The sequence below is a fragment of the Rhinoderma darwinii genome, chromosome 5, assembly GCF_050947455.1.
Source record: "Rhinoderma darwinii isolate aRhiDar2 chromosome 5, aRhiDar2.hap1, whole genome shotgun sequence".
NCBI lineage: Eukaryota > Metazoa > Chordata > Amphibia > Anura > Rhinodermatidae > Rhinoderma > Rhinoderma darwinii.
This window is the reverse complement of record NC_134691.1, coordinates 93,038,180-93,057,210: the sequence shown is the minus strand read 5'-3', so window position 1 is coordinate 93,057,210 and position 19,031 is coordinate 93,038,180. Positions and strand designations below refer to the sequence as shown.

General features: G+C 42.4%; 1 protein-coding gene and 1 long non-coding RNA gene across 15 annotated transcripts in view; one reads left to right on the top strand and one right to left on the bottom strand.

The window, feature by feature from the left end:
- The window catches only part of DTNA (dystrobrevin alpha), a 238,541-nt gene that overhangs the window by 213,666 nt on the left and 5,844 nt on the right, over window positions 1–19,031 (top strand). For 10 of the 14 annotated variants that reach the window (XM_075826277.1, XM_075826275.1, XM_075826276.1 and 7 more), the window contains 4 exons: window positions 1,117–1,213; window positions 1,370–1,390; window positions 13,744–13,903; window positions 16,264–16,353. In XM_075826277.1, the coding sequence (XP_075682392.1) occupies window positions 1,117–1,213; window positions 1,370–1,390; window positions 13,744–13,903; window positions 16,264–16,353 (368 nt within the window). The remainder of the gene's footprint in view (window positions 1–1,116; window positions 1,214–1,369; window positions 1,391–13,743; window positions 13,904–16,263; window positions 16,354–19,031) is intronic. The other 4 variants (XM_075826280.1, XM_075826288.1, XM_075826287.1 and 1 more) reach the window with 1 other exon arrangement.
- LOC142651494 (uncharacterized) overlaps window positions 17,105–19,031 on the bottom strand; it is a 57,866-nt gene continuing 55,939 nt past the window's right edge. Inside the window, exons 2-3 of the long non-coding RNA XR_012847632.1 lie at window positions 18,503–18,532; window positions 17,105–17,321 (exon numbers count right to left, since the gene is read on the bottom strand). This is a non-coding gene — a long non-coding RNA (uncharacterized LOC142651494). The remainder of the gene's footprint in view (window positions 17,322–18,502; window positions 18,533–19,031) is intronic.

Here is a 19,031-nt window from a genome sequence, read left to right as displayed (position 1 = left end):
CTGATGTTGCTGACGTTCCTTGGGCTGGGGTATAGATAAAATACCCCTGAGGATGCAGAGTTTATAGTGACAGGGGGACTTTGACGGATCTGTGGTCTTGGCTAAACTTGAAGAGGGAGTAAGCCAGTCATTCAGTAACATGGCAAAACATTCTTTGGAACATATTCAAATCTTGCTGGAATAACATAGGTTTTCAGGTTTTGCACATCCTTGTGCTGTCCATGCCAGCTTGAGTGCATTCTGTCATTAAAGCGTACCTAACTATTTAATATACAGCAGTAATGAGCAGTGTAGCTATAAATCCAGCACTGGGGTGAGATACGACCCTTACTAAAAAGCTGCTACAGCTTTTTTGTCTCTCTCGGCCTCTCTCTTACTCTGCTACCGCCCCTCCCTTCTCCATAGTCTTCTATTAGCATCTGTAACCTGATCGGCAAGCTGATAGTCCGTCTCGTCTTGAGGAGACGGAAAAAGCAGTAACCTCAGGGTGAGTAAGAAGTTAGGAGTGGGGAAAGGAGTCTGATAAGTTTAGAAAGGGGCATTTTTCATCAATAACCTATATTGTGTATCTTATATTCACTTGGACTATTTATGCAAAGTTTGTTGAAAAGCTAGTGACCATTCAAGAAATTTCTAAGAAATTTAAAAATATAAATATTTAAAAGATTCGACTTTGCACCTAAATGCTGATAATATAATTTGTTATGAGATTTTGGATTATGTTAGAAAAGAATATACAATAGAAGCATTTTCAATAGTGGTCTCAGACTATTTGGACGTCCAACAGGTACGGTTGACATTTATCCAATGTGCATGGCTGCTTAAAGATTCAGTAGGGTTTGTACATCTGCTGACATGGGTAGAAGGTGGACTCCGTTCCACAGCAATCACAGAACAGCTGCCCATGTTCGATAAACTGTTGTAGTTGTATATGACAGTGATCTATGTTCCATTAATTTATATGTGCACATTACTTGTACAGAACTTTTTGATATAACATCTATACTTTGCCAACTAAGGGAAAGGGACAAGAAGGTTTTAAATGATAATGTTGAATGGAATCTATGATAGTTGATGCATCAGGAGCTGTCTAATCTGTTTCTTGTTATTCTTCAGACAGCGCAAAGATGAACTTGAGCAGAGGATGTCCGCATTGCAAGAAAGCAGGAGGGAGCTGATGGTACAACTTGAAGGGCTCATGAAGCTTTTGAAGGTGAGGGATAGGGATAGATCTTTTCATAGTTTGTTAAAGTAGAATTAAGCTGATCTCTCTCTCAGGTGTATTTGCAATCTCTAATAGTTTAGGGAGTCGTAAATGTATTATTGATCTTTCATATTCTGTTTTCTGTTGTATATAAACATTTTACAGGAACAAGAGCAGAGACAGGCAGTAAGTCCTTCTGTATATTGCCACTACTGGAAGCATGTTTTAAATGTGTTGGCATGATGTGAAAAATGCAATATTATTAGTAGAAAATCAAGATTAACAAGCACCTAACACACCGTTGTAAAGATCTCTCAAATGTTTTTGGGTTTTACACTTCTGAGTTGTATTAAACAATTTGACATGCTTTTATATGTCTTACATTTAGTTGTAAGACATCAAGCAAAATAGTTCTTTGTTAGTTAGAAATTGGTTATAGATAGAGATGAGCGAACTTATGAAAAGTTCGGTTCGGCTAGTTCGCCGAATTTCACGAAAAAGTTCGATTCTGACCGAACCTGTAATTTCCGTGCGCCGAGCATGGTACTGTCCAGGGTGCTGAAAGAGTTAATGGGCTGCACTAACTCTTTCAGCAACCTTGACAGTACCATGCTCGGCACGCGGAAAATACAATTTTAATGTAATAAAAAAAATTAAAAAATACGTTCATACTTACATTCCTCCTGTCCGGCCTCCAGCGATGACGTTTCATCCATGTCGCCGCTCGCTGCAGCCAATCACAGGCTGTAGTGGCGGTCACGCACGTCACGTGACCGCCTCTGCAGCCAATCACAGGATGGTGTGCAAACAGCCAACTGTGTGTCAATAAAAGGTGCTAGGAGATAAATGCATCAAAGGTGTGTACACTTAGTAATTTCTCTACACAATATATCTAGGACAACAGTCCATACGCAATTACAGAGAATAACAAGAAGTAAAAGTGCATCCCAATGAAAATAAACATTGCATTGTGTAAGAATGTCTCTTACCCATCTCCAGGTTTAAATGTCTGGCGTCCACCCCGACGCGCGTTTCGGCCCGGAAGCCTTCGTCTGGGGGTCAGTGAATTCCGATCAGAATATAGAGTAACCTGTAAAAAAAAAAAGACGTTAATACTTACCGAGAGCTTTCTGGTTCCTCCAGTCCGGTCTCCCGGCCGTTGCCTTGGTGACGCGTCCCTCTCAACATCCGGCCCGACATTCCTGGATGACGTTACAGCCCATGTGACTGCTGCAGCCAATCACAGGCTGCCGCGGCCTCTGCAGCCAGTCACAGGCTGCAGCGACCTCTGCAGCCAATCACACGCTCCTCTCCTGAAATATTCTGTGCTGCTGTGAACTCTGCTCTTACCATTACGTAGCTCTCAGTCTGTTACCTCTCCTCCACTCCTGTCCTCAATAACACCTTCACATGATTGGCAAGTCACCACCCCGCACAAGATCTGCACGCTCATCTCCTGAAATACTCTGTGCTGCCTTAAACTCTGTGGACAGGTCAGGATCCTGTTTCTTTTAAATGCTGCTGGGGAACCCGCTCGATCCACTATATAAGGCTGCGCCTCCATCCTCTTCTGCCCCCGTCACTTATTCCCAAGCACAGTAGCGCAGCCTTATATAGTGGATCGAGCGGGTTCCCCAGCAGCATTTAAAAGAAACAGGATCCTGACCGGTCCACAGAGTTTAAGGCAGCACAGAGTATTTCAGGAGATGAGCACGGCTGGGCACGGCCGGCCACGGGCATCCGATCGTTTTTCCGAGCCATGCTCCCATTATAAAGTATAGGAGCACGGCCCGTAAAATAAAAAAATAGAACATGTTCTATCTTTTTAACGGCACGGGCACCTTCCCGTGAGAAAACGGCAAGGTACCCGTGGCTAACAGAATTCTATGGACCCGCTATTTCGGGTCGTAATTACGACCCGTAATAACGGGTGTTTTTACGGTCGTGTGCATGAGGCCCCGTAATGACCGGTGGCTACATGTGTGCACCCGTCATTACGGCAGCGTTGCTAGGCGACGTCAGTAAATAGTCACTGTCCAGGGTGCTGAAAGAGTTAACTGATCGGCAGTAACTGTTTCAGCACCCTTGACAGTGAATTCCGATCACTACTATACCTAAATGGAGGACACCAAACAGTTCCCTGGAAAATCCATGATAAATGGCCCTTCAAAATGGTATACGGGCTCTATCGGGAACCGGGCCACAGGCCCATGATGAGCATGGTGCGAACGGTGAACCCGCTGAATATACAACAAAACCTATAACTTGGAGTCTGACACACGTAAGATGGATTAAAACAATGAAAGTTTATTGAGTCAATTAAAATAAACACATATATAAAAGCATAGAGATGAATACCACAAGAAAAAATGGACAGCCAGAACATATATCACAGAACGACACTGTGTGGACAGGCTGAGCACACCTATGTCAAATAACAATCATGTTAGAAAAATGGTGTACAAACAGCCAACTGTGTGTCAATAAAAGGTGCTAGGAGATAAATGCATCAAAGGTGTGTACACTTAGTAATTTCTCTACACAATATATCTAGGACAACAGTCCATACGCAATTACAGAGAATAACAAGAAGTAAAAGTGCATCCCAATGAAAATAAACATTGCATTGTGTAAGAATGTCTCTTACCCATCTCCAGGTTTAAATGTCTGGCGTCCACCCCGACGCGCGTTTCGGCCCGGAAGCCTTCGTCTGGGGGTCAGTGAATTCCGATCAGAATATAGAGTAACCTGTAAAAAAAAAAAGACGTTCATACTTACCGAGAGCTTTCTGCTTCCTCCAGTCCGGTCTCCCGGCCGTTGCCTTGGTGACGCGTCCCTCTCGACATCCGGCCCGACATTCCTGGATGACGTTACAGCCCATGTGACTGCTGCAGCCAATCACAGGCTGCCGCGGCCTCTGCAGCGAATCACAGGCTGCCACGTCAGGAAAGAAGGTCGGACTGGAGGAAGAAGACACCAAGACAACGACCGGGTACGTATGAAACGCTTTTTATTTTATTTTTAATCAGCAGCCTCTTTTCTCTATCAGTGATTGATAGAGACAAGTGGCTGCCGATTTGTATAATATTTTTGACCAGGTTCGGTCAAAACGTGTTCGGCCGAACACGGTGAAGTTCGGATTCGCTGCGAACCGAACTTTTCCCGATGTTCGGACCGAAACCGGGTTCGGTTGTCCCGGTTCGCTCATCTCTAGTTCTAGATCATTAAAATTTAATTTTGGTTTACAATAAATGATGTAAGTACATATTCTTCATTTACCTGTATTAAGTGCCTGAAAGTTTTGGTCCTACAGTTCCTACTATTTCATCATTTTTTACATTTTTATAAAGTTCAACATTGGGCTGCATATCTAGCAATTGTTCTTTAAAGGGAACCTTTCACGTGCCCATACATGTGCAGCTGAGTGCAGAATGTAATGGGCAGGGCCAAGGGCGTAACTAGGAAAGACTGGGCCCCATAGCAAACTCTTAACTGGGGCCCCCCCAGGTACCACAAACAGCCCCCCTTATAGATATTCCCCCCTGCAGAATGTACCATACAGCCCTCCCTGTAGACAGTGCTATACAGCCCCGCCTATAGACAGTGTCACACTCCACTTGTAGATAGCGCCCCACACCTCCCCTTGTAGATAGTGCCATACAGCCCCCTGTAGATATCGCCATAAAGCCCGCTCTGTATATAGCGCTATACAGCTCCCACTGTAAATAGTGCCACACAGCCCCCCTCCCTTGTATATAGTGCCACACAGCCCCCCTCCCTTGTATATAGTGCCACACAGCCCCCCCTTAGTAGATAGTGCCGCACCGCCCCCATTAGTAGATAGTACCACACACAGACCCGTGTAGATTGCGCCACACACAGCCCCCTGTAGATAGAGCCACAGCCCTCCTCCTTGTAAATAGTGCCATACAGCCCCCTAGTAGTTAGTGCCGCACAGCCCCCCTTAGTAGATAGTGCCACACACAGACCCCTGTAGATTGCGCCACACACAGCCCCCTGTAGATAGAGCCACAGCCCTCCTCCTTGTAAATAGTGCCATACAGCCCCCTAGTAGATAGTGCCACACATTCCCCCCTTAGTAGTGCCACACAGCCCCTTGTATATAATGCCGCAAAGCTCCCCCTTGTGTAGTGCCACACAGCTCCCCCTTGTGTATAGTGCCACACAGCTCCCCCTTGTGTACAGTGCCACACAGCCCCCCCTGTGTACAGTGCCACACAGCCCCCCCTTGTATATAGTGCCACACAGCCACCCCTTGTATATAGTGCCACAAGGCAATGGCGCATCCGAGAAACTTGTATCAGCCAGGGGGATGTCAATCAAACCTGGAAAGGTGGGTTTGGAGGCAGGACTATGTAACTCTTCAGGATAGCGGCACCGCCCCATGACCCTTTAATGAGTAATTAGCATATAGTGTGCGCCATTTTATATGTGGATTTTAAAGATTTTGCTGCATCTGAAAAATACATACAGTTGGAAATATTGTCAGGTCATATATTGCCGCATGGTGGCGGTTCAAGGGGTTAAAACTACCTGAGAGGTTCCCATGAAATATACAATGAATTGAGAACAATTCCATCTGCCCTGCAATTTTGTTATTATAAATATATCCTATATAATTACAGCTCCAGAACCAAGCTCATACATATATACAGTACCACAACCAAGCTCAGTACATAAATACAGCACTAGAACCAAGCTCTGACATATATATACAGCATCAGAACAAAGCTCAGTACATATATACAGCACCAATCTCAGTACATGAATACAGCACTAGAGCCAAGCTCATACATATATACAGCACCAGAACCAACCTCAGTACATAAATACAGCACTAGAACCAAGCTCAGTACATATATACAATACCAGAAGAAAGATCAGTACATAAATACAGCACCAGAACAAAGCTCATACATAAATACAGCACCAGAACAAAGCTCAGTACATATATACATCCCCAGAACCAAGCTCAATACATAAATACAGCACCAGAACAAAGCCCAGTACATATTTACATTCCTAGAACTAAGATCAGTACATATATACAGCCCTAGAACCAAGCTCAGTACATATATACAACACCAGAACAAATACTTCTCAATTTAGTGCCACCCCTGCCGTATAGGTTCGTACGGCATAAAACTACAGCTCCCAGCATGGCCCGAACAATAGTAAGGATATTCTGGGAGATGCTGTTTCACAAAAATAATCATACCACCCATCATCTTGTTGCAGATCATACAGTGACTACAGTACGGATTAGGGGCAGAATAAACATTTACATTAAGTGACTCACTGGTGACGTCTCAGATTCTAGTTCTTTTCTTCATCCTCCGGTCCAGACCTCTATGATGGATTTCTCCCGGCCACGATCCATTTCTGCAGTTTTCCGCTCAGAGGTCTTCAGCTTCTCATTTTTAAAATATTTCTGCACCTATAAACGAAGTTAAAATTCTCAACACCTCTAAATATAATAAAGCGCCATACACTGCACCTCTAACTATAATAGCGCCATACACTGTGTCCCTGATTATAATAGTACCATGCACTGTGTCCCACACACCCACAGTGCCCCTTGTAGATAGTGACCCCCATAGAGCCTCTGTAGATAGTGCCCTACATAGAAGTCACTGTAGATATTGCCTCACATACAGCCCTCTGTAAATAGTGCCCACATATGGACTCCAGAGCTGCAAGGCAATAGTGCTAACTACTGAGCCACCGTGCTGCTCTACATATAGCTTCCCCTATAGATAGTGCTCCACGTATAGCCCACCTCTGTAGATAGTACCTCACATATAGCTCTCCCTGTATATAGTGTCCCACATATAGCCCACCTGTAGCTAGTGCTCCACAGGTAACCCACCCCAGTATATAGTGTCCCACATATAGCCCACCCATATAGATAGTGCCCTACAAATAGCTCCCCTATAGATAGTGCTCTACATATAGCCCACCCCTTTATATAGTGTCCCACATATAGCTCCCCTTTATATAGTGCCCACATCCCCACATTTAGACCCCCCCCCGTAGATAGTGCCCCACACATAGACCCCCTGTATATAGTGCCCCACATATAGACCCCCCCCTGTATATAGTGGCCCACATCCCCACATATTGACCCCCCCTGTATATAGTGCCCCACATCCCCACATATAGACCTCCCCTGTAGATAGTGCCCCACATATAGACCCCCCTGTATATAGTGCCCCACATATAGATCCCCCTGTATATAGTAACCACATCACCACATATAGCCCCCCTGTATATAGTGCCCCCCCTCCCCTGTAGATGGAGCCCCCACTGTAGATAACGCACTCACCTTGATCCCATTCCCGCACTGTCCGGTGGCAATGCAGATCTGCTCTCTTCAAGCGGCGTGTCATTCAAAGGCACTGATTGGCAGGGCAGAATGACTTGCCCCGTCAATCAGCGCCTTTCAAGCATGGAAGTAGCGCGATGACGTCATCGCGCCACTAGCGTCGTTGAAATGCGCTGATTGACGGGGCAAGTCATTCAGCGTCATTGTAAGGCGCTGAATGGTCGTGCACAGAATATGCCCAGCTATCCAGCGCTGCTACATGTATTTGTACCTGCGTGCTATAGACGCAGGTACAATTCCTGCAAGAGGGGGTGACTGTCGCTAGCACTGGGGCCCTCTCCGGTGCTAGCGACGCCCCCGGGCATGAGAGGGCCTGTGTCGCCGGCCCATACATGTTAGAGGCTCGGTGGTGTGTGTTCTCGCGGGAGGGAACACAGCGCAAGCCACCCTGACACTGTCCGTAGCTGACTGGACAGTGTCAGAGCGAAGACATCACAACCCTTTGTCATTTAGCTAGATAGAAACGCCCCATTGACAATTCAGGGGCTTATTTACATATTGGGCACCAAATATAACGGCACCGATGTGTAAATAAAAATGGAAAATTAATTTCAAGTGAGACCGTGTTTGTGAAGCCCTGCCCATTACATTCTGCGCTCAGCTGCACATGTATGGGCGGGTGAAAGGTTCTCTTTAACATTAGTTTCTCTATCATGCAACAAAAATATAGAAAGTCACACTACTATCTGTAGATTTTGTGCAGACCCTATAAATAGCGCATCTCATCTTTTAACACCTCAACGACTACCCACTGTCTTTTGACGGCGGGCGGTGCAGGTACTTTACTCTATATGGAAGTCTTTTGGCAGCGCTGTAGAAGCGACTAATGAGTGTTACTGTTACTAACTGCTTCTGTTCTTAGAGCAGTCTCCTAAATACAGCCGGGATCAAAGGGGACTCCCCTTTTCAAACTTTTGGGAAATTCTGGCCGAATTCTATTAGTGTAGAATTAATTCACTCATCTCTAATTTCTACGGTATGCTGGCGGTGCTACTCTATTGTCAGTTCTTTCAAATCGGGTTTGTTCGAAGTGCTTGAAATGGCGGTAGAACTATCCCCTAGTTGGAAGAAAAGGGATTATACTCTCAGGACGTTGAACTTGTGTTTGTCGACTCATTTGGCCGTCTGAGCAGCTATATATATATATATATATATATATATATATATATATATACACACACACACACACAAAAAGAGAGATAGGTAAAGTACTGGCACTGTCAAAATTCAGATACGGTAGTACCCCTGCATGTATTTCTATTGGCAATATATTCATAAATGGAGTCGGATGAAGCATTTGCCCACGGGGTGCTCATCAAATAGCACAGCACGATATCTTGAAACTTAAAAAAAAACAAAAAAAAAAAACGAGGCACTCACCGACTGTAGCAATAAACTTCTTTAATTCAAAGATCTTGGTCTGCTAGATGTGGTTATAGACCAAGAGCTTTGAATCAAAGACGTTTATTGCTACAGTTGGTGAGTGGCTTGATCTATTTTTTTTTCTATTTTTTAAATATATATGTATACGGCTAAGTATATATATTTTTATTGTTTGTGATTTTTAAGGCAGTTTTGGACACCAACTTAGCCTGCTCCACACATTTCTAGAGTGTGCGTAGCATTTATATCTTCTGCTGAAAGTTGTAAAATCATAATCCCTTCATGGGATGAAAAAAATTTATAATTTTTTTTTTTTTAAAAGTCCGCAAAGAGAAAATTAAGAAGTGATTATTTCGTAAAAAATATTTTTTTTGCGCAAACGTAAGATAAAAAACCTGCACATATTAGGTGTTCACATGGCCGAAATAACCTGAAGAATTAATTTAACAGGTTAAACATGAACAGTATAAAAACTAAATTAAAAAAACAATGCCAAAAATAAAATATAGATGATCTTTCAGGCCTGATTATTAACCCTTTCATGACCAAGGGTCATTGATGCCCCTGTGTCCAGGTAAAATTTTCGTGACGGGGCATCGGCAGTTGAAACGTATATAGCGCATGGCTGTCGTGAAGGGGTTAAAGTTTGAATTGTAAAATGAAGTCATCTATTTATTTTAAGTATTTGTTTTATTTTTTCATTCTGGTACATGCGGCAAAAATTTGTTGCATATTCCACTATAATATGTGGTAAAAGCTGGCATACATTTTCTGACAGATTTCTCTTCTAAAAAGTAACTAAATGTGTTTAAAAATGCAGCACAGTTGTTAAACACACATAGCCACACAATTGTCACAAAATTTAGGTAAACAGATGTTATAAATATGGCGCCATATTGTGCACCATTTTCAGTATGGCACATAAAACATAAGCCACTTTTTATTTAAAAAAACAAACAGATTACTGCTGTTTTTCAGACAATTCTGCTCAAACATAGTGAGGGGCACCACATTCTCTCTGGGTGCTATTTATATTGCACAAACCCCTCAAACTATATAGCGAGCATATGCTGGACCACACCAAACAATACCATTAAAGCGTTTTTTGTGGTTTTATGTACATAAAGATTAATCACTGTATAAATGAAAAGTTCTACAACTTTCTAATATAGTTTGTTGCCAATCATCACTATTTTCAAGATATTTGTTTTCAGTGAATGAGAAGACTCTGTACATACCTGGTCCTGTTCTCCGCTGAGAAGTGGATACAATTGTATTCAGTCTAAAAGTAATTCGCTTTGAGCTAAACAGCATCAACTCTAGACTAGTATATTGTATCAAGCTACCAGAGGGATTTGTGCAGCTCTCTTTTTGCGGCAGCCCCATGGAAAGTGACTGGACCAGTGGCCGAGCATAAGCAGTACCACTCCATTCACATAGGGCACTTGGACACCCACATTCTCAGAATCAGCAGAAGTCCCAGCAGTCAAACCCCAACAATCAGATATTTTTCACTGAGCTGTAGGTGATAAATGATTATTATGGGAAAAGCCCTTTAAGCTCACATCATTACCTGAACTGGATACAATTGTATCCACTTCTCAGCTGACAAGAATTTTTCTGCCTTCTAGGCTGGGTTCAAACTGTGCATTTTTGTTGCGGTTTAACACGTTTTTATGTTTTGGTAAATAAACTCCCATCTTAATAAGAGTTCAACAACCAAAACAGGAGAAAGGCATTTTGAAGCGCAACAAAATTGCACATTGTGAACCTAGCCTTAGTGCAAACAGAGCGAGACAAGGAAGAGCCAAAAGCAGGGTTTTAAATGACCACTGACACCGCAGTTGTTAAAAAGTATAAAAAGATTTATTTGATATACAACGCATTTCGAGACTGTTCCGGTCTCTTCATCGGGTACCTGATGAAGAGACCGGAGTGGTCTTGAAATGCGTTGTATATGTAATAAATCCTTTTATTACTACTGCAGTGGCAGCGCCCACCAGAGCAGTTGCACCTTCACTGAATGATTATTCACCTTACAAGCGCTGTACAGAGTTGTGCCTGGAGGTTGCACAACCTTTTCTGGTAAGCCTTACATTATTATTCTTATCTACGGTATCATCTTTTCTGGGGTTTTTTATATGCTTAATATAAACAGGAGTGTTCTCATTCACTGATGGCTAAAATCTGCGGCCAATTAACCACTTAATATGCTGCAGATTTGAAAATCCGTACCATGTGCTAAAATCCATGTAGGTATTTTCTGCTCCATGCGAATGTGGTTTTGAAGACTCCATTGACCTGTATTGTACGATACTTTGTTATGGATTTTAGGTGCGTAATTACGCATCAAAAATCAGCAACAAACCTGCCACGTCTTAATGTGTCTTAGAAGATCTCACAGCTGCCTTCACCGCGTATGTATTTGCATGTTATAAATATGTGTCATATTTCTATCAAACAATGATCTAATGATGTGAAAAATGGACCTGAATTGTGTAGGACTGTTGGTGCACAGCTGATAACAAGGTTCAGAAGTTGTAGTTGTGCATGCTGCTACTTACAGATGTGAAATAAGTTGTAATGTTTGTTGTTTAGCATTACCCTAAACCTGGTCAGAGCATACAAAATAACACATTACCTGCATGACTGAATGCGACTTGACTTGTCTGGCTATTTGCTTCATATCAGTTCATTTCAGATCAGAGTCTTTAAGCAAAGCAACTACAAATGTCTTTGAGGGCAGTTTGTACATACTTAGGCTGGGTTCACACGACCTATTTTAAGGCGTAAACGAGGCGTATTATGCCTCGATTTACACCTGAAAATACGGCTCCAATACGTCGGCAAACATCTGCCCATTCATTTGAATGGGTTTGCCGACGTACTGTGCCAACGACCTGTAATTTACGCATCGTCGTTTGACAGCTGTCAAACGACGACGCGTAAAATGACTGCCTCGGCAAAGAAGTGCACGACACTTCTTTGGATTTAATTTGAGCCGTTTTTCATTGAATTCAATGAAGAGCAGCTCTAAATTACGGCCGTCAATGACGCCTTGCAAAATTTTCTCCTGAAAACAGCTCCGTAATTTCAGACATAAATGCAGTTTACGTGTGCACATACCCTAATTGTTGTGAGCCGAAATCGGGCCCTTTTTGATACAAGTTTGATGATATAGGAATACATTTAAAGACTATGTAAACCTTTGCAGGGCATTTTTGTATATATATATATATATATATATAGATAGATAGATAGATAGATAGATAACAGGTTAGTCAGTGTGTTTGGTGTAAATTTATCAATAGTTTTTATTACAAATTCTTTTTACTTTTTTAGATACAGCTTCTGTGTATTCTCTATACACAGCATCTGTATCTAGCGCTAAATCCTGCTCCCATCAGGTCCGGACCTGACGGATTCAGTGTGAGCGGCTCCTGCGTGTCTCTGACATGCAGGATCCACCTGTAATCTATCACATCTAAGTTATGAACTTAGACGTAATAGATTACAGGTGCATCCTGTGTGTCAGAAACACGTAGCAGCTGCTGACACTGAATCTGTCAGATCCGCGGGACTGACTGATGAGCACAAAGAGCAGCTGTATCTAAAAGAGTAAAACTAATTTTTAATAAAAACTATTTAAAAAGTTACACCAAACACCGTGACTAACCTGTTTATTAAAAGAAAAAATTGCACTGCAAGGGTTTACATAGACTTTAATTCTCTTCTGTCAAGCTGTTAAAACGGGCATCCAATAAAAGAAAAAGCGTTTTTTAAATGGCAAATGTAAAATATAAAAACTTACAAAAATAGTTACCGTACATTTTCAAAACTGCATGGATCGCTGGATTTCAGTCCCGATCAGAGTGGTTCCAGAGGTTCCGTTCTTCTGCTGTAGCTCTCGGGAAATTGGTTCTGGTACTCATTAAAGAAACAGCTTGTATGGAGTCTTACAGGCTTTGCTCCATGGCAAAAAGTATGCAAATTAGCTCTCTTCCAGGAGAAAGAAAATCATCTCTCTCGTGCCACCTATTGGAGGAGCTACCCTGTAAGTCCATGTCCATCCCAAAGAAAAGTCTTAAAACACAACTAGGGATTTAGCCAAGTCAGAGACTCCTCTAAAAGGAAGAGAAGCATATCTGTAGACAACTGTTTTGGGGGTTCCGCCCCGCGTCAGTACAGAACACCCCCTGAGCGCTACGTTGAAGGCCTTTCACCCAACCCTCGTGTTTCAAGGCTCTTTTATGGGTTGGACATTGCCTCAGAGGGAAGCTACCTCCAATAGGTGGCTCTAGAGTGATGGTTTGCCTTCTCCTGAAGGAGAGCTAATTTGCTGTAGATGTGACCGGTGGCAGGAAGCTTCCTTCCCCTCCCTGTGTGTTGGCGATGCGTAGGAAGGGGCAGTCTTTCCCAGGTCATTAGCTAAGCCAGCCACCTTCTCCGTCACGGCTGATTCAGAGACAGAGAAGGGACTGGCTTAACGTCTAAACTGAGCAAGGCAGCCAGCCCCTTCATACACGTCACCGACACACAGGGAGGAGGCAGCTCCACTACACCTGAGGCTGTGATGATGCGTCACAGCTACAGCAGAAGCACAGAACTTCTGGGACCACGGTAACGGGGACTGAAATTCTGCGATCCATGCAGTTTTGAAAATGAAAGTATTTTATAAAACTTGTAATTTTACATTTGACAAAAAAAATAAATACTGGCATTTTCTTACTTAATATTCTTTGTTTTACAGACTCAGGGGGCAGGCTCTCCTCGTTCTTCTCCCAGTCATACCATCAGCAGGCCTATCCCAATGCCTATAAGGTCCGCATCAGCATGCTCTACCCCAACACACACTCCTCAGGACTCTCTCACAGGGGTTGGTGGAGACGTGCAAGAGGCATTTGCTCAGAGTAAGTCATAACAGCGAATGATCATCTTTGTACTCGAACGTGTTTGGGAACTTATAGAAAAGCACAATTTTGATGCTTTACTTGAAATGTAGATATGAATTGTAATCCAGTGCCTATCACACTGAAAAACAACTCTTTAAATAGCTTTAAGATACTGGAAGTTTCAGTTGCCGAGAAGCTAATATAAAAGTGGTAACCAATAGGACCACTTCCTGTTGTCACTTTTGTAAATTTGGTCGCCGCAAAGAAAAATTACAATATCTGTGTAAGTAAAAGAAACCTTATTACCAAATGGCTTATCTTCTGACTTACTAATGTATATGTCAATTTTTTTATTTTTTTTGTAGAAATTCTTTAGAGGATACACAAAAGGGAGAATTTATTAAGACTGGCGTTTCATATATATCAGTCTTAGAATAGAAGTGGCAGTAAGATGCGAGAAATTTATTAACCTCCTAACCCGTCATGACGTAACTGTACGTCATCATGTGTAAGGAGAAGTATGGAGCGAGCCGGCTCTGTATACTGCGGGTGTCAGCTGTTTATTACAGCTGACACGCTTGTCTAATGACCAGGATGGAAGATAACTCCAGTCCTCGCCGTTTAACCACTTTGATGCTGCAGTCAATAGCGACCGCGGCATCTAAGCCGTCGGAAAGAGGGAGGGGCCCCCTCAATAATCCAATCGTGAGTTGCCCATAATTGTCATGGCAGTCTTGGGGACCTAATGAAGGCCCCTAGGTCTGCCAGGTTTCTCCTCCTTTTAAGCCCTGACACATTTTAAAATCATTTTTTTTTATATATATCTGTGTGATTGGTGCAACTTTCAAAATACTTTTTATTAAAAAAAAATAGAATTTTTGAGATACAGCTGCTTTGTATATTGTATATAGAGCAGCTGTATCTAGCGCTGAATTCTGTATCTGTCAGTTCCGCAGGACTGATGGGTTTAGTGTCAGCGTGTCTCTGATACGCAGGATCGAGCTGCTATTGATCACATCTAAGTTCATAACTTAATGTGAACGATTACAGATGGATCCTGCGTGTCTCCCGCTTTCACCGAACCCGTCAGTCCCGCAGACCTGAAGGATTCAGGTCTTCGTTAATTTAAGAGTGTGCTAATTCAATGGTGTCTCCGACCAATCACCTCCTCTGTTGCAAAACCGCTAAAAAAAATACTTATTAAGCTGTCTGATAGATTCCCTAATAAATATTTACAATGGAAATGTTGAGCTGAATGTATCTGTTCCCCATCATTTACAGTATACAGTGCCAGCAAGCTACACAACACTGTACACAGATTTGTTCACATCATTCCAAATGGGAGTGAAGCTCACAATCTACTGTAGCTCCCTTATCTTAAGTACACACATACTTCGGCTGGTTTTGTTGGAAGACGATTAACCCTTAAAGTGTGTCACGAAGCGGGTAGTGGACCCTCTAGGCCATACCGCCGTAGCGGGGAGGCAGCTGGCCAAACAACAGGACACCCCAGAAATACAATGTCCCGCACAAGGGTACCTGGATAGTCCAGACGGCCGCAGCTCTGGCACAGATGGAGATGGGTGCAGCAGATAGCGTCAAACGTGGCGGATGACACAGGAGCCGCAAGTTGCGCCAGACGTGGCGGATTCCTCCAGACGTGGCAGATGATACAGGATGTGGCGGATTCCTCCAGACGTTGCAGATGACACAGGATGTGGCGGAATCCTCCTGACGTGGCAGATGACACAGGACGTGGCGGATACCTCCGGACGTGACAGATGACACAGGACGTGGCGGATTCCTCCGGACGTGGCAGATGTCACAGGACGTGGCACGACTTGATATTAAGGAACAGCACGGGAAACAGGAACAGGGAACAAGGCACGGGTAACAACAGGAACCGGAAACACTAAGGGACCATTTTCAAGACAGACTGGGAAAACGAACAACGCTCAGGCAAGGATTATAAGGCCAGGGGCCTTCTTATACACCAGGAAATCGTAGCAGTTGATGATGATGACTTCCTCCTATTAAGGCCGGGCACGAGCGTGCGCGCGCACCCTACGGGACACAGCCGAACGGAGCGGAATTGAGCGCTGGCGTCTCCTAGAAAGATGGGGACCAGTGCTCATGGATCCATGGCTTCGGGCGTCGGTAGGTGAGTAAACCCGACGGCCCGCGGCCATGGACGCTACAAAGTGTTTTGGGAATTCACATTAGAGTACCTGGAGAAACCCATGAGAACATGACTCTTACAAACTCTATGTTGTCTATGGGCTATCCAAAGTAGTACAGAAGTTGTATGGATCGCTTTATGAGCCTGCTTTACTCTGCAGGTATCGACGTCTTCTGATTATATTGCTTTGATCTTTTAGGTGCAAGAAGAAATCTGCGGAACGACTTGTTGGTGGCAGCTGATTCCATAACCAACACTATGTCTTCTCTAGTGAAGGAGCTTAAGTCCGGTAAGAATGTTTGCATTGAGCAAGCTCTTCGATACCAGAAGAAACCTGCCTTCCACAAGTATGGAATAATGTGCACAGTTGAGGAATAGGGCAGCATACTGAGGTATGGGCTTTAGGTTATGGCTGCTAGTGGTTATCTATGTTGTAAAATTTTTAAAACTGCAGGTTAAACACGAATTACAAAAAAATGAAGACAATTTATAATTTTTTTATTATTTAAAAAAAAAAAAAATGTTTGAAAAGAAAGGGATTGGAGAGTACAAATGTTTTGGTGGTTAGATTGAAGAACTGGAGACGCACATAGGGATAATTTTGACATTAACCCTTAAAGGACACCGCTATTTTGAATGTTGAGAACACATCAAAATTTTTCTCTGTTTTTGCATTACTCATTTCCCGAGAGACAAAACTTTTAAATTATTCAGTCAACGTAGCTGTATGAGGGCTTGTTTTTTGTGGGACAAGCTGTATTTTGTACTGCCACTATTTTGGAGTACATATAATATATTGAAAATGCTTTATTAGTTTCTATTTGGGGGGGGGGGGAAATGGAAAAAAAACTGCAATTCCACAATTTTTTAAGTTTTGCTTTTTGGGTTTAGTTTTTACAGTGTTCACCATATGGTATACATGACATGTTACCTTAAATGTGCGGGTCAGTAAGATTACGGCGATACCAAATGTATGTGTTTTTATGTTTTTTACATAAAAAAAAAAACACATTTATTTTTGTGTTGCCACATTTGTAACTTGTGTGTGAGGCAGTACATAGTCATATCTCCATTCAGCCCAATGTAGAATGTGATCAAGCCTCAAAATAAAATCTTGACTGTGCTCCTAAAACCAGCAACTACTTCCTTTCAGTCATATTCGCTCTCATGTCGTCTCCCAGAATGTCCTCCTTTATTCTTCACTTTTCTCTCACTGGTAGTCCTCTACAGCAAGAGACATCACCTATGCCTTTCCCTCTGTGGAGACATGCTTTATTCAATCTAGGTCTATAGAGCGTAAAACATGGCCTGGTATCAGTGTCCAGATGTTTATTCGTCCATCAAAAATAAAAAAAGAAACAGTGAATTACATTTGTGACATCAGTGGGTGGGGATGCAGTTTTTGTTTGAATGTCTAGAAATATATAGCTCTCAAAGGGTTATACCCACTCATACACACGACTGTAGCCATGTGCACGGCCGTGATTTTCGGGTCAGCCATTATTTGCTATGAGCCTGGACCGCAGAACATGGCCGTAATAAGACATGCCCGTTCTTTCTGGAAACCACGGTCATGTGCATGGCCCCATAGGAATGAATGGGGTCGCAATTCTCCCGTGGATTTTCGGGGGAATTGCGGCCGCAAAAGCACTATCGTGTGCATGGGGCCTTAGACATTTATGGCACATCACGTGGATATGCCATAAATGTCTAAGGTGGGAATAACCCTTTAATAATCTAGCTCAATACCCCAGCAGTTCTGCATTTGAAATTACTAATAGTAAAATGCCATTGTTCAGAGACCATATGGGCTGCATTTATTGTTTATCAGAATCAAAAGGAAATTATTAATATGACTAAATAGATTCAAAATGTATTCAAAGATCTCCCAAACCTCTGCTTTAAGTTATTTGGATATTTGGTCTAAATTAAATTGGAATGCAAACTTTTAGAAATGTTTTGTAATGTTTTCTTGCCAACCTTTAACCGGGTTAAATAAGGGCTTTTTTGTTAGATGTGTTGTGAGTACATCATTTTATGAGTCAATTGATACTATGTCAATAGTTATTTCCAGTTGAAAAGATACACTGAGGCCTTTCATTGCTGCTGCTTTGCAAATCACTATGTTTAGATCATTTTGATAGTTCAAGCAGAAAGGACTAAAACGCACATAATGTACGTAAGGTGAAAGCTGCACAAGGTCTCTGCATGTGACCGCAGAGCAAAGTACTAGCATATAAGTAGGGCTCTTTATAAAATACCACAAATAACACAAAACTATCATAAGAAATATCATTAGGAAGTACTCACAGCCAATTCACCAAAATGTTAAGGATTTGGAAAGTTGTTCAAGAAAGTCTTTGAAAAGTGGCAAAACTCTTGATATATGTAGTGAAGTATTTTATAAATATTCATTACCAGGGGTCAGTCAGATTTACCTCAATAGTGTGCAAGGCTTATATCCAAAACTACGGGGAAAGAAAGAAATGAGAAGATTGTTAAAGCAAACCTAACTTTTCACATGACTTTCAAGAATAATCTGTCATGTGTTTGTACATGAGGTATAACACTATTACTGGCCATTATATGACTTGCCATTTTTTAGCAGTTTTCACCCTCTGCAGGATGTATCTCTAATTCTTAGTATTTATATAGACGTCGGGAGCTTTCCTGGTGTACATGCTAAACATCCGTCACAAATGTAATGTGAACAGGGCCTTACATGGTAATAATGCTAATAATAACTACTGTCTAATTAGAATTTAACATACAGATGTGTCCACCCTTAACTTTTCTTCAATTGTGTTCTTACACAATTTGTCATAATATCAATTCAATATAATATTTTGCTATCAGGTAAAAAAAAAAAACCGTACACGTTAAAGGTCTACTTTTTTTTTTTTTACATGTGTCTATGGGCAACGGATGGCTGACGGATTGTATTCGTCTGAGGCATCCGTCGGAGGT